At 34.7% G+C, this 12492-nt stretch overlaps 1 protein-coding gene across 1 annotated transcript; it reads right to left on the bottom strand.

Annotated features, from left to right (window-relative positions):
• Positions 1–3962: 3962 nt before the first annotated feature.
• LOC122142843 (gastrula zinc finger protein XlCGF8.2DB-like) lies at positions 3963–12276 on the bottom strand. The gene is made up of 2 exons (XM_042753892.1): positions 12132–12276; positions 3963–4276 (listed from the first exon to the last, which is right to left on the bottom strand). The coding sequence occupies exons 1-2, from the start codon at positions 12274–12276 to the stop codon at positions 3963–3965; spliced, it is 459 nt and encodes a 152-aa protein (XP_042609826.1).
• Between the last annotated feature and the right edge of the window lie 216 nt (positions 12277–12492).

Raw genomic sequence — 12492 nt, 5'->3', positions numbered from 1 at the left:
TGCGTTTTTTCCACTGCATGAATCAGTCTATTAAAATGCATTTAGAATTATCACATACACACAGATATGCTGTAGTACTTATATTTATATCTTTTATATAGTTAATACTGGGTACTTGAGCTGCTGAGGCTTTTTTTCTCTCTCCAAAAAGTCAGCATACCATAAAATGTGGAGGTATTGATTTATACAGCAGTTCAATAAACAAGAGAAGTTATTATTAATATATTTCATGCGCGACACCGTGATTTCCTCTGTTTTTTGCTCTATTTCTTCACTAAAAATCATTCCAATAGAGCTTCATTACGATCGCAGTTTCTGTTTTGAATGAATCGTACCATGTAAATGATTCAGTTCAAAACACACACTCATGAACAGTGACTTGGTTGCCACCTACTGGTGGTTTTAATTCTTCACATTTAAGGTACATTTTCATTTTTTTAAATTTGAATATAGGTTTTCAATGTTTATGTTTAAAAATATCAAAATATTACTTATGTATTAAAAAGTTAAAGTATTTCATCGCCGATCTGAGCGAGCGCATTAAATAAAGTGTGTTTATGCATCTAAAATGGCCACTCTTAAGGCAGCTTCCTGGTGCTTCCTCTGAATTGCAAAGACCAATCTTACTGATATTTTGATTTCATCTGGCTTTGGTTAAAAGCCCAAATGCAAGACTCAAAAAAGATGGGTGTGAGGTTACACCTTAGAAAAAATGGCTTTTAAAGGTTAAAAATGGCCTATAAAAAATTGTTGGAAATGATTAATTTCTATTACTGCCGTGAACGGACTACACAGTGAAGAATAATGAGAAATTCAGGAGTCAGTTTTCGTCCATCGGTAGTCCTTGAGTTGCTCAGCACAATAACATATCAGTTATTGATAAACCCCGTGAAAATTACTGAAGATATACTTTTTTGTTGCTATCATACACTCCTTATTTATTTTATTTAATTGATATAGTCATTCTATTGAAAATAATTGCTTAAATTAATATAGTAATTAATACTTGTGACTCGTATACATCTTCTTAAACAATGGTTTATAAGGCTCTGAAATGTAAAAGTTTAACATTTTAGTAAAACGTTTTGTTTTGTAGAAAAACTTGTATCTAAAATTCAAATGAATACAAAGTAATTGGCAGTTTAATATGGTATCATGGACACTGCCCCATCACCACCTTAGTATGTTAGACACTTGTTATTTCCAGCAGGTCTTAGTATGCTCAAAATTCCTGAGCTACAAAATCCTGCAGAAAACCCCGGTTCTAGGTATTTGCAGTGAAAAACAGCAGTCTAAATACATTTAGGATAAACGCACAACCACTATAGCTTAACCAAGCAACAATACAGAAGCATTATATCATGAAAATCAAAGCATTATTTAATGATAGAACTATAGCAATAGGAAATTAAAAACTTGGTTAACAATGTAGGCATGAATATTAGTCATTTTAACTGAAACTAGGACTAGTGGTGGTGAAAGCTTTTTGGTCATACAGTGTTTCTGTAAAAAAAATGGGAAAAAAACTTAACAAAAATACTGATGATGATGATAATAATAATAAATATAAAATGAATGCTAAGGGATTAATGAAGCTGCTGGGATCTAATGAATATCATTATGTTGCCTGGCGTATGCTTGAACTGGGATTTACTAAAAACAAAATAGGGACGATAAATAGGTCAGCTGAATAATGAGACTGCCAAGCCTCGGCGATTGCTCCGACCACTAAGGAAAAACCTGGCGGTTCTAAAAGCTGAAGAATATATAAGTGATAACCTCCTCGCTTCTCTCTTTGTGAAGGCCAAACAAGGAAGTATTGACTAAAACTGCAATTCATCACTCCAAAGGCACAGTCAGTCCCATAGACTCCTCATGTTACAAAATACCCAACTTTACAGCATAAAAAAAAAACATGTTTACAGCCTGGTCAAAAATGATTTTGGTCTATACAGCTAATTTTGCCCTTCATGACAACTGTGGTGGGGGGTGATTTTTTTTATAACTCATCCATTTAAATTATATTAAGCCTTAAAGTTCTGCATAATTAAGGGCGTAGCCACTTGAGTGACAGGTGGATTGCCGCTGCTGACACTGATGTCAAGCTGGGTGGGCGTGGCTTCAGCAACCAGCTCCGCCTTTTTGCCCATTTTCGATTATCTGGGAGTGACGTGTGGTGCCGCGCACTGCCAAAATGGCGATGGCCCTGCTCCGCCCACTTTGAGCTTCAAAAATGCTCTTCAGAAAACAACGGGTGACGTCACGGACACTACGTCCATGTTTTTATACAGTCTATGAAGAATTCCAAAGGAACTCTGTTATTTTGACAGGAAAATACAACAAAGAATATAATTTACACTAAGTGCGTCAATTCTACATGTTATGCAAGACTCTCGCGCTGTCTTTTTTCTATGCATGTGTGTGATATAAAGCGATGGCGAGTTTATGCGCCTTCACACTAGAGTTTACGGTACGTCAAATACGGTGTGCTGCACATCCATTGAGATGAACTGAAAAACATCATAGATTGATTTGACGGAGAGTGAAACTCTGAAGCGCTCAGTCATAGAGAGTTCTGTGAGTGAAAATATGATCTGTGCTTAACTTATTACTTAACCTCCAACTCACACAATGGTTAGCAAAATCTGAGAATTTATTAGCCATTGGCTAATATTAGACATCATTTAGTCACCCAGACTGAAGATTTAGTCACATATGTGAGTGATAAAGGGTTGTCTGTCGTTGCCTCTAGTTTTTTCCAGCTTCGTTCACTTTCTTAAATAAAACATATTTCGTCTAAAAAAAAAAGTCTCTTGAGACAATTATCCATGCTTTTATAACTTTGGATTATTGCAATTCTGTTTCACAGTATCTCCAAGTCTCAGGTAGCTCTGACTAAAACTGATTCTCAAAATGCTGTGGCTATATCTCTTAAAAATGGTTGCAAATATTACCACGTCACCCACATTTTGCGAGCCCTCCATTGGCTTTAAAAATTCAGCTTGGTTTGTGTATAAATGTCTACATAATCTTGCTCTGAAATATGTGTCTGGTTTACTGTGTCCCTATAAACCTCCTAGAAGTTTAAGATCTGGCAGTCTTAACTTATTGATAATCCCTTGCTCAAGGCTGAAACACAGAGGGGGTCGAGCCTTTTCGGTGGTGGGTCGACTGTGGAATAGCTTACCTTTCCCAGTTTTTAAATCTCTTCTTAAAACTCATTTGTTTTCCTTAGCCTTCAATGTGTGTTAATTGTTGATTTTTATTTCTGTTTCCAATTTGGTGTGTGTGTATTCTGCTCATGATTATTTTTATATTGCACTTGTAACTTTGCTCATGTACAGCACTTCGGTCAGCCTCTAGGCTATGTTAAAAGTGCTTTAATTAGGTTTTGGAGGACAGTGGCCCTCCTTGAGGTGCTTTTTAACACAGTTCCCTACTTCACAAACCATTGCTCTATACAATGAAGTGTAAACAGAGCCTTCAACTGATCAATTTTTAAACTGAAGAACCACTTAAAGTCTTGTTTCCTTCACATAGAGAACAAATATAGGATCCTCCTGTGGTACTTAAGGGTCTCTATACTTTTTAACGCTTCTCTCCTGTGCAAGTCTTCACGTGAGCCTTAAAATTTCCTTTTGTGTGAAGCTCTTTCCAACACAGTTTGGAGTGAAAGGCTTCTCTCGGTGTGATGTGAGTTTCATCTTGAGTACTAAGGCTACTTTTTATGACTGAAGCTCTTTTGCACACTGATGACACATAAAACAGTTCTCTCTCCCGAGTGAATCCTCAAGTGGGAATTGAGGGTCACCTGCGAGTGTGAAACCCTCTTCCGCACTGATCACATGTGAAAGGTTTGTCTTTAGTGAATGGTTTCTCTCCGGCGTGAATGTTCATGTGATACCTCAGGTTCACAAGTTCTGTCGTGAAGCTCTGTCCACACTGATCACATAAGAACGGCTTCACCCAGAGTGCATTCTCATGTGGGAACTAAGGGTGTGATGGTGTGTAAAACTCTGTCCACACTGAGAGCAAGTATAAGGCTTTTCTCCAGAGTGAATTCTCATGTGGACTTCAAGGTTTCCTTTCTGATTGAAACTCTTTCCACACTCTTGGCATGTGAAAGAGATTTCTCCAGTGTGAATCCTCATGTGGCCTTTGAGGCTTTGAGCTTGAGTGAAACCTTTCCCACACTGCTCACAGGTGAAAGGCTTCTCTCCAGTGTGAACTCTCATGTGGACCTCAAGGTTTCGTTTCGACTGAAACTCTTTCCACACTGATGGCAGGTTAAAATGACTGTCAGATTTGTTCATCTGAGCTCTGTTTTGTGAGGAAGTCTCTTCAGTCTTTTGTGGACTTTTCTCCAGTTATGAAATCATAATGTTTCTCATGCTGAGCTTTCGCTTTTTTCATATTGGTTCAGTTTTTCGTCCTCTCCTCTTTCAAGCGCATTAGGTGCTAAAGCGAAAAAAGACATAGGGTCCATTCCTGTTTACAAGGACTTTTATGTCCCCCTGATTTATTTACTCATATTTTTTCTCTAAAATAGTCAGATATTGATAAGAAATGGCATTAAATTGTATATTAGGTCTTCTTTATATCACTTCAAACAGAGATAATATCGTATAAAGACTATTTGTATTTTACACACCTTTTTTTCAAATTTTGTTATGTCCTTCAAATATGTTTTTAATTATGTTTATAGACTAGGCTAAACTGCCCTCTAATCATATTATATAAACTCGATGTGAAAATATAGTTATGGTTTGTTCAATTTTTTGTCGTTTGTTTTTTCCCTTCAATGACAAGGTCCCTGAAGTCATCTTCCACCCGTTTAGTCAAACATACTTTCCTCGCCTTCCAAAACCGACTGCAATTTCCACTGAAACCATTGTTCAAGCAGTGACATCATTTATTTGTCCCACTGGAATCCACCTGTAACAAACTGAGGTAGGCTTCAAACTCCCACCCTTAGCTTTTTTTTTATGTTTTTTAAGGGCTGGGGGGGGGGGGTGTTTATTGCTTGTCCCACCCTTAATTCCACCCCTGTTAGGATAATAGTATGGATAAATGTTTTCCTATCAAAAAAAGGTGTAAAAACAAATCTGACATAGTTTTCATAAAAGTTCTGTTACTCTGTAGAAGAGTAGCTAGGCTAAACGTTGATCACTCAAAAAGCTATGGCTACTTTAGGCTCAAACTTTTCCATCCTGTTAGATCCCAACCCTTTTAGGTCTATAAACAAGGGTGGAATGGTGAAACGAACAGTGTTGAAATTCTAAGTAGACTAAAGTAATAATAAAGAATAGAATAATAGAATAAATAGATTTAGAGTATATAGCCAAATTCTATATATATATAAATGGGCATATCCTTAAGCGCCAGGTCGCTCCACGGGTAGAGAACTTGAGCTTTGGAGGTAAATAAAATAAAATACCAACTTAAAAAGACCAACCACTAGTCGGATCTGGGAAATATTAAATATTTAATACAATTTAACGCAGCATCCATTGTTTCCCATCATAAATTTTTTAGCATCATAATCAAAACCACAATATATGGCACTCACTGTCCATTACGGGGCCTTCCCCCTTGTCAATGGTTTTTTGTGTTTTTAATCTAGTTATCCAAATTAATTATTCAATCCCCTTTATTTTTACTCAAATATTAAATAAAATCATTTATTATGTCTGGTCTCTCTATAATTTGTAATTAGTTCTTGAGCCATGTGAACATAGAAGGTTTTTTGCCGACCATGATTGAGTGTGAGAAGGAAGCACTTAGCTAGTTTTTGTGCCCTCCACACAGGAAATTCTGGGATTTTTTTTTTCTAAGAATTTTTTTTGGTATTGGGTTGAACCAATGTTATATAGGTTTGCAAGGTCCACACATTACAGACATTAAACCAGACAGTACAATGACGGGAAAGCTTTGTCCACCGTTGAACCTGTTCACACTGGTGTTCACCCCCTTTATTCTCCTTTCCACCTCTTTGAGACAAGTCCATTTGTAAATAATAATTTGACAGCACCGGTAAATGTTTTGGGCAGACTTTTTGTCTTATTTTGTTGATGTGATGAGCACTAACATAATCTAACCCTATTATATGTTTTTAAGGCAATTTTTTTTTTTTCGCAACCGAGTGGCAAAAAATGGGTACAACAAGTACCTGTTCTTAATAATTAAGACTTTTAATTTCTTTATAATTGTTTCCGTTATTATTTTTGAAAATAAAAAAATTATAATATGGGCCTAAGGGACATATAACTATCCAAGAAAAGCTCATTATTGTTTAACATTCTGTCATTATTCTTTCGTTATTTTTCTTTCTTTCTTTATTTTTTTTTATTTCGAACAACAAACCAATAAAATAAAAAATAAAGTAAACATATGAACATACAACAATTGTGTTACACATAAATGCAATATCAAAATAAAATTTACAATGTGTTCGAAAAGGAGCGGGCTGAAGCAAAAAGCTTGTTATTTTCCCACCCCTTACTATAACCATACAAAATTCCATCATCTATGAATTATCCCACACATACAACCCATCCTTATTGCACAACAACCATTAAACAAATACATTAAATAAATAAAACATTAGAAAAAATATCTTTCATAATCAATCTTTTAATCCCCCACCCTCATTATCTTTGTTCCACCTCATAACCGTTTAGTAACTCAATATTATACAACTTTTTAAACTGTTTAAAGTTTGTACAGTAATTTAACACCTGTTCCAAACTTATTCCACAACCCCCACATATAGTGATGCACATACTTTTTCAGAGTAGTTCTTATATTGAACTTTTTAAAGTTTAATTCATCTCTCTCAAATTATACCCACCCTGCCTCTCCATAACTTTTTTGTATATTTCCCGGAAGTAAATATTTCTTGCTTGTTAAACATGACTTGTACCGTTTTAAATTTAACCAAATCAATAAACTTTAGTATATATGATTTTCAAGAATAGTGAATTTGTGTGTTCAAGATATCCTACATTATTTATAATTCTGATTGCTCTCTTTTGTAATGTGCATAACGACTGTAGGTTGGTTTTGTAGGTATTTCCCCAGATTTCCACACAATAACTTAAGTAAGGCACTATAATGTATTATACAGAATATAGAGTGATTTATTATTCAAAATATATCTATGTTTTATTTAATATTGCTATAGTCTTTACCAGTTTTTGCTTCATATGTGTGTTTTATATGTGGTTTCCAGCTAATTTTGTGGTCTAAAATAACACCAAGAAATTTATTTTCGTAAAACTCTTTTCTATACTAATAATATTAATTTTCAATTCTATTTCAGGTTTTAATATAATTTCCAAATAACATAATCTTTGTTTTAGCTATATTTAGTGATAATTTATTTTTACATCAAAACAGCGTTTTAATTTAATCATTTCATTTGCTATTGCATTCAAAAGCTGCTGTAAGTTATCCCCTGAACCCAAAAAATATTTGTATCATCAGCAAACAAGATAAATTTTAATATATTTGATACTCTACAAATATCATTTAATATACATTATGAAGAGTTTTGGGCCAAGGACCGATCCCTGAGGTACTCCACAAGTTATATCCATACATACAGATTTTTGATCACCGATTTCCACAAATTGTTTCCTGCTTCTCAAATAGCTACTCACCCAGTTCAATCCAACTCCTCTGATTCCATACCTCTCTAATTTATGTATTAAAATATCATGATTTATGGTATCAAATGCTTTCTTTAAATTATAAATATTCCTAACACATATTTTTTAGTATCTATACAATTTGTAATTTCCTCATTAATTCCATTAACGCTAAAGATGTTGATCTGTTTGTCCGGAATCTGTATTGACTCTCGTCAAGCAATTTGTGTGTTTTCAATAAAATAATCTAATCTTTCTTTAAACATTTTTTCTAGGATTTTAGAGAACTGTGGAAGTATATAAACGGGCCTGTAATTTGTGAAAAGGTGTTTTATCTCCTGTTTTATATAATGGTATTTACTTTCGCTACTTTCATTTTGGCTGGAAATTTACCAAGTTGAAAGACAAATTAGCAATATGAGTTTAATGGTTCTGAAATTCTTCAATCACTTTTTTTTACTAAACTCATATCAATATTATTCCAATCCACAGAAGATTTATTTTTGCACTTTCTTACAATGTCTACTATCTCGTTCCTTTCCACTTCTCTTAGAAAAATAGAGCTTGGGTTTCTATCCTAAAGATCCTCCACCACCCCTGCTGTAGTTTCTGAATCATTTATATTATTTTTGCTAAATTTGGTCCCACATTTACAAAACAAAAATAATTGAAACCATTAACCACATCTTCTTTGTTTTTTATTATCTTATCATTATCAACAAAATAATCCGGATAACTTTTATTTATATTTTTTTGTATAATTTCTAATTATACCATTTAGAATGTTCCATAAACCTTTCATATTATTTGTATTCAATCTCTAATATTTTATTATAATATTCTTTTTTACCACCTCCTCATAATACTAATTAATTTATTCTTATACTTTTTATATTTATTCTCAGCTTCTTGGGTGCGGTATTTAATAAAATGTCTATAAAGTGTGTTTTTCTTCTTACAGGCATTTAATAAACCTTTTGTGATCCATTGACTATTTGTTTGACTACTATGCTTCCTTCTATATTGTTTTACAGGACAGTTTTTATCATACAATGATGTAAAAATATTTAGAAATTCATTATACGCTTTATCAATGTCATCCTCTTCGTATACTATATTCCAATTTTGTTCCATTAATTCACTCTTGAACGCATTTATGTTTTCTACCGTTCTTGCTCTTTTGTATGATGTGACATAACTAATATCATTAGGTTTTCTATACTTACAATGATAAACAATAAAAACAGGTAAATGATCACTAATGTCATTATACAATAGTCCACTCTCTATATTGTTATCCATACTATTTGTAAATATATTATCAATTAATGTGGCACTATGAGATGTGATTCTACTGGGTCTACTGACTGTTGGATACAAACCCATGCTATACATTAATTAATAAAATCTTCTGTCAATTTGTGCTTTTTTGAATTTAATAAATCTATATTAAAGTCTCCACATATGAACATAGTCTTTTGCGATGTTTTTGTGCATAGTTTTTTTCCATCCAATCATTAAATAATACAATGTTTGATCCAGGGGTTCTGTATATACAACTCACAAACAATGTTTTTTGACTTTTCCCTACAAATTTCTATTGTAATGCATTCCAACAAGTCCTCGACAATTACTGTCATACCCTCCACCACCTTATACTTCAGACTATTATGCACATATACTGCCACACCTCCTCCACTTCTATTCACTCTATTTCTATAATTCAATTCATAGTCCTCAATCTCAAAGTCCACCCCTTTTTCATCACTAAGCCATGTCTCTGAAATCGCTATGATGCTGAATAAATTCTTTAAAACTTTAATTGTCTTAAATAATCTTTAATGGTTTGGAAATTGGCATATAGACTTCTACTATTAAAGTGGATTATTGAAATATCTTGCTCTAGTTGGAAGGTTATATTGAATTGCTCATCTGTATAATATCTACAACTGTTATTAATATTAATAAGTAAGTTATTTTCCGGTTTAATGTTATATCTTGCATTTTATACTCAGTATATACAAAATTTTCTAATCCCGATGTACCTAACTTTTTATTTTCAACAGCTGACATAGTTGTCATTTTATGATCTTTTCATTCTTTCTTTACTCCTGGGAATTTGCATTACCTTGTCTCCTTTGTCCTTACTGATATTCCTCCAGATCCCAGATCCCTAATAACTTGCACTTTGGCTTGCTCTGGTGTTCCACTCGTCTTGATGAATATTTTATAATTGGATGTCCATGTGGATTGTATTTTTTTCTGTCTTCTAAGGAGACGGGCCCTTACTGGGCAATGTCAGCGTTTTTCTTTGTCACAAGTGTTCATTCAGATACACATCCGTGCCCTTCAGCCTTCTTCCTTGTTTCAACAGTTCCATCTTATGTTTCCTGTTTGAGTGAACCGAATTATTATGGCTGGTTTGTCCATCTTATTTCTCCGTGGGAGAGTATGACAAGCTTCAATGTTTGTCCCTGTCCAACTTCAATCCTCGATGAGTGGAGGAACCCGTCACCTGCTGCTCCACCGAATGCAGCGTCTTGATCACTCGTCTCTCCTTCAATTCCGTGTCGCCACCGGGCTACTGCAGAAGAGCGAGGTTTGATTTCCAACCCAGTGAGTATAATTTCATTCTTCGTGGGGTATATTGTTACCATAATCGGCCACATCTGTTTTTCCGTGATGATTATCCGCTTTATCTTTTTCAATGTTTTGAAGCCTGAAGATCCTTTAAGTTCATCCACCAAGCCTCATGATGGTTTTTTCTTTCCCTGTTTGTTCTTACAACAGAAAGGCGGCCACCTCCTCGGCATTGCGCTGGAATACATTTTAGCGAGCATGGACCATCGTTTCCCTCCACAGCAACAACCAAACAAGGCAACAGTTTTTCTCCTAGTTTGATTAGACCAGCACACTCAGCACTTGATTATTAACCTGTTTGTGATAACTATCTAGATGTTCCTAACAGGGTGGAATTTTTCATCATGGCCAGTCTCTGACCAAGCGACCTATCCTTATTATTTTTTTGAGTCCCCGAGCTTGACCAATATTGGGTAATTTTCCTAAATAGTTAAAACCATGGCACTATTTTGGGAAGAGGCCAAAAAAAAAAAATCATATACCTGTTTTTCCCAACACTTGTGACGCCCAAATGTTACCCGCATACCAGGAATGACCCATATACAAGTTAACACCACCATTTTGATTGTGCACAAAACAAAACCTACTGACCCAGAGATGTTTTCAACACAACTGAGGTCATGGATTGTGTTTTATTAATCAGGGTTTTCGAAAGGCCCCCCTTTCAGTTAAAATCCCAGATTTTCACGCACTTTTTATCCCAAGCACCTTTTTTTTTTTCTCTTCTTCCTTCATAGAATATAACCCCAATATGGGACCCTGGACCAGTCCTTAGTCTCTGGGGTATATTTATAGCACAGAGCCAACAAGACTTTTTGTTGGGTCAAAATAATTTGTTTTTCCTTTTATGCTAAAAAATCATTAGGATGTTAAGTCAAGATCATGTGCGACTTAAGATATTTAGTAAGTTTCCTCACCATAATCTATCAAAACTTAATTGTAGAATTGTAATTAATGCCATGCAATATACCCCCCCCCCCCTCCTTGTGGACAAGTTTAAAAGTGATTTTTCCTCATATTTTTTGATTTTTGTTGCACCCTCAGAATGCCAGATTTTCAAATAATTATTTCTTCAGCAAAATATTATTCTATTCATAAAAACTATACATCAATGTGAAAGGCTTATTTATTCAGCTTCAGGTTATATATAAATCTCAATTTTAATTTTTTTTTTAATTTATGACTGGTTTTTGTGGGTCCATGGTCCGAATAGAAACGACACAAAGAGATGCAGCACTATGGGCAAACTAAAAACCGAATTCAAACATTAAGACATTCAACTATAAAATTTAAATAAAAACCACCTGTAAGGTGGCAGCCTTGAACCATTCGGTAGTGACGACCAAACACTGAACCCTTCAAAATAGTCGTCTCCGAATGATTCAGTTTTCGAACAGTGGAAGTGAATTCTTTCATTATAAACCTATTTATGAACCTTCTGGCTTTTAAACACTGGGTTCACACTATGCATTGCTAAAGTGAAGTTCACACCTGAGCAATATTACTTCAATATCACCAAGTTATATACGTACTAACACTTGATTCATTGTCTTTGCAAATGAAAGTAGTAATATTACTTTTGATCGTGGCGGAGATTTTCAAAAATCACTCAAGTGTTTTCGTCACTCTATTGCATTATTATTCACTTATTTATGTTACAATTGTGTAACTGGGTAATGACGGTCAAGATTAATAGAGCAATAAGATAAAAGAAAAAAATAAACCTGTATAACCATAACCGCACACCTCAGATCATATCGACAGCCAATCAGATTCAAGCATTCAACAGCCCTGGAGTATACGTTGTATAATGAACGCCAGCTTTGAGAATTAAAACCCCACCTGGTGTTTCCATCAGTATCTTCCTGTTTGACTCTGAGGTGTCTTCAATCTCATTCACGTTCTTCACTCTCCCTCCTTGTAAAATAACTGCCATCTTTATAACAGTGATCTCAGCAGGATGCTCTCCCCGCCTGTTTACACCCATGATTAAGACGATTAATTAACAGAAAAGACCGTCCTACAACTGGATCTCTGGATGAGTCACAAAAATCACGTCCATAGGGTTCAGTGATCTGTGGAAGAGTCTTTACAGATGTTTTGTGTCTGTTATTGTCGTTTTTGTCCAGCATGTTTAGTTCGTGTAGCCGGGCGAATTGATTTCAGAACAGAGATTCATTTGATTCAATTGACTCGGAGCTTC

The sequence above is a fragment of the Cyprinus carpio genome, unplaced genomic scaffold, assembly GCF_018340385.1.
Source record: "Cyprinus carpio isolate SPL01 unplaced genomic scaffold, ASM1834038v1 S000000204, whole genome shotgun sequence".
NCBI classification, from domain to species: domain Eukaryota; kingdom Metazoa; phylum Chordata; class Actinopteri; order Cypriniformes; family Cyprinidae; genus Cyprinus; species Cyprinus carpio.
Note: the sequence above shows the minus strand (reverse complement) of the source record. Positions and strands in the feature narration are given on the sequence as shown.